General features: G+C 36.0%; 1 protein-coding gene across 1 annotated transcript; it reads left to right on the top strand.

Annotated features, from left to right (window-relative positions):
- Positions 1 to 217: 217 nt before the first annotated feature.
- On the top strand, positions 218 to 3,452 carry LOC143606681 (uncharacterized). Its single transcript, XM_077082367.1, has 6 exons — positions 218 to 397; positions 1,301 to 1,509; positions 1,591 to 1,822; positions 1,898 to 1,983; positions 2,072 to 2,163; positions 3,071 to 3,452. The coding sequence occupies exons 1-6, from the start codon at positions 218 to 220 to the stop codon at positions 3,277 to 3,279; spliced, it is 1,008 nt and encodes a 335-aa protein (XP_076938482.1). The 3' UTR covers positions 3,280 to 3,452.
- Positions 3,453 to 3,660: the final 208 nt, after the last annotated feature.

Raw genomic sequence — 3,660 nt, 5'->3', positions numbered from 1 at the left:
TAATAAAATAATATACTATTATATTAATTAACTTCAGACGCTGGTTTTCATTCATCTCTTGGTTTCCATTCTCCATTTCCCCCAATTTATTTCTTTCAAAATCAAATCGATACGTCACCGTTTCGTTTCGGAGTAATCCAATCGTTCGATTGCAGTTAGGTTTTAATATTCGTGATTCGGTTTATTGAAGAAGTTGTAAGTTAGGGTTTTACGGAGCATGTTAGGAGCTGGATTGCAGTTTGGACGGAGTCGTGACGGAGATGATGATAGGTTTTATAATCCGTCAAAATCCACAGTAACAACAAACCGTCAAATTCAAAGTGACGTCACTTCCAAACTGTGTAATTTAGAACGGTTTTTGGAATCAGTTGCTCCTTCTGTTCCTTCTCAGTACAAGGTTTATTATTATTATTATTATTATTATTATTATTATTATTCTTTTGAGGTAGATTTATTTGTTTGTGATTTTATATAGTTATAGTTTGCTTTAAATGTTTGTACATAACTTGTATGGCGATTATTATTATGACTTTTAAGCATTGCATGCTTGAATCTTGGTTTCAACTAGGGGTGTAAACCAGCTGAACCGAGTCTTGTTGCTCAAGCTCGAGCTCGGCTTGTTTCGAACTCCTTTTCTTAAGTTTGAGATTGGTCCGCGCATCAGTTTTTCAAGCGTGGGCGGGCTCCCTCAGGCTCTGATTGTTTCTTATTTTTTAGTTAACTTATATATGTTTTTATTTATTGTTTTTATATATTTTGAGAAAATTATAAATGAGCCTAAGCTCGACTTGAGTTGGTCGAGCACCTTAAACGAGCCAAAGCTCGGCTGTGCAGTGTGAAATTAATACATAGAAGTCGAAAAGAGGTAAACTTAAAAATACACAAGGTTCGACGAGCCTAAATGAGCTTCCCATACAAGTCTCAGGCTCGATGACTAAACTAGTTTTATTTTGAGGCTTGTGTTTCGTTTCGAGATTTTTATCGATCTGATCTTGAGTAGCTTGCGAGCACCTCGGCTCGTTTGCACCCCTAGTTTCAACAAGTGTGACTCATAAGTATTTAACAAGATACTAAAAAGTTACTTTTAAACACTAAAATATGAAAGTATAAGGTATTTTCATCTTCTACTGATTGTTCAGTTGATTGTAGTTTTATTTATTCAATTTTATAAAAACTCTTATAAGATGCAATCGACGGTCTAATTTGTTCAAATACTGGTCAACTGCAAAAGGTGTAGTATCAGACCGCATGACGTGATGCACAATTGCTGATTGTGTATTTGGTTGATTTTTCTGTCTAGAGACCTACGGGCGGGTGGAGGACTTGTGATGAATATTATCCATACTTCGTGCTTGGCGATTTATGGGAGTCTTTTAAGGAGTGGAGTGCTTACGGTGCCGGAGTTCCTTTATTATTAAATGATACCGATACTGTAGTTCAATATTATGTCCCTTATTTGTCTGGAATCCAATTATACATTGACCCTTTGAAGTCTTCATCAAAATCAAGGTATTAAAATGCACCTTTTTATTTTTATCATACTTTTGATTTTGTCTTTTGTTAGATATTAATTATTTGTTTATTTGATAGGCAGGACAGCGATGACAGTGATGCTGACTCGTTCATGGACTCAAGTAGTGATGTAAGCAGTGATTTTGATCAACTTTCTCAGCGGTTAGATCAATTGTCGTTAAATTACCAACACGCTCTTCAAGAAGGTTTCTCGAGCGACGAGGGTGAATCTACGAAATCTCAAAGTTGTCTCTCATTTGAGTATCTTGAGCGCAGTCAACCCTGGGGTCGGGAGCCTTTGACTGATAAGGTGGTGTTTCAAAATTTTAAGATGTTATGTCGTTTGTTTGGTTTTGAAGTAATTTTATTTTCTTTTGTGTTGTAGATACTTGATCTTGCCTGCTGCTACCCCGAATTGAAAAGTATGAGAAGTTGTGACTTGTTACCTTCTAGTTGGTTATCTGTTGCCTGGTACAACATTCTTGATGCTCGTTTATTTTTATGCTATATTTTATGGAAGTTTTTTTTAACTCGGTGGATTTGTTTGGTGATTTAATAGGTATCCAATTTACCGGATTCCAATGGGACCAACACTGAAAGATCTTGATGCTTGTTTTCTAACCTTTCATTCTCTTCATACACCGATCACAGGTTTGTAATTTTCTATATAGTATGTGTTTGGATTTTGATTTCAAACTTGATTATTGCAGTTTCAAGTCATTGAATGGCAAGAATCAGTTTTTAATGTTAGGATATTAGTTGCAACACCCTCGTTTTTAACACCTTCTAAATCAGAGTTTTATAGTGACAGTTTCACTTCCTATTATAAAATATACACAAAGTCATCTCGTTTGTTTGTAAAATTAATTTACATTATCCCAAACAAGACTCGTATAGTCGTATTCGATCTTTCTCTCATGTTTAGCTTTCGATCTTTCTCTCAGGTAGCTTTCTCTAATTGAGTGTAGATTAAATCACATTTATGTCACTTAACCCCATTAGTGACAACTGACAAAATGCACGCTAGAACCATACTCCCATATGGTTCAAAACTACCAAACTCCCATTTGATTCTACACTGAAACGATAAGTTTTAACCGCCCATTCACATATATGTCACTTACCTCATGTTTAAGCAAGTTACTTGAAATGATTTCAAACTCTGTGTTCGGATAGTCCAAAGTCTCAGAAGTTTAGCTCTAGTTGAAGGAGCATTTAAACCGTAGGGATCCCTCACAAGTTAGGATTCTCTCAAAATTTGGCGCATAGTTGTTGTCCAGACACCTATACTGCCCGTATAGACACTCAAACTGGCCATATAACCGACTGACCTAGCCATACGCTTGTATTTACATACACAGGGGCGTATTGTTATCGTCTTAGCCACATGGGCCATATTGATATTATACGGGCCATATATCCCCAGCAGCTCGTTTAATCAAGCTGTTTTGTCTTATTATATTTGTTCAATGCCATTATAAGTTTCACACATCCAAACACCTTCATAATAACATCAAGAAAGAATGATTTAATCATGAATAATTGTTTGTTTTTGAAGGCAATCAATGTGAGCAAGCACCTGGTGAAACTGATGGCATCTTGAAAGTCTCTTTACCGGTGTTTGGTCTTGCTTCATACAAGCTAAAAGCACCAATGTGGGTCAACAATGAACACCTGTTGTTGACTGATCTTTTGCAGGCGGCTGACAGCTGGCTCGCAAATCTTCAGGTCAATCACCCAGATTTTCTTTTCTTTTCTCGTAGATGATGTATACAAATTGAAAAATAAAAAAGAGGTGTAGTGAATTGTAAAATTCCATGTATGTTTTTAAGAACTTGGTGTATAATAGTTATGAGTGCGAGTGATAGATAAGTAACAGCAGGCTGTATTTTTTTGGGTCCTGGTGATGTTTGTAGTGGTAATGGATTAGTGGCGCAGGTGTAGAGAGTGATGACGTAATTTTTTATATGTATGGATATCGAAGCTTAACTTTTACTCCTGATTTGGTATATAACTCGTACTAGGTTCTTACACGCGCGTTAGGCTTATTGCTTGTTTTTTTGGTTGGTTAGCGTAGTTTATTTCTCAGAATATTTAATTCGATTTTCACCAACAAAGCCGAACAATAAGATTGTTTATATAGAAGTT

This window comes from Bidens hawaiensis, unplaced genomic scaffold, assembly GCF_021521415.1.
Source record: "Bidens hawaiensis isolate Kalapana, Puna unplaced genomic scaffold, B.hawaiensis_p1.1 tig00076521_1, whole genome shotgun sequence".
Taxonomy (NCBI): Eukaryota; Viridiplantae; Streptophyta; class Magnoliopsida; order Asterales; family Asteraceae; genus Bidens; species Bidens hawaiensis.
The sequence above is the reverse complement of the archived record's forward strand: the minus strand, read 5'-3'. Positions and strand labels throughout refer to the sequence as shown.

Bases quoted from the DNA above. Each gene is read 5' to 3' on its own strand.
- LOC143606681 (XM_077082367.1), top strand. From the start codon at position 218: ATGTTAGGAGCTGGATTGCAGTTTGGACGGAGTCGTGACGGAGATGAT. The intron at 398-1,300 runs GTTTATTATTAT...TTTTCTGTCTAG, and splicing joins CTGTTCCTTCTCAGTACAAG to AGACCTACGGGCGGGTGGAG. The intron at 2,164-3,070 runs GTTTGTAATTTT...TTGTTTTTGAAG, and splicing joins TCTTCATACACCGATCACAG to GCAATCAATGTGAGCAAGCA.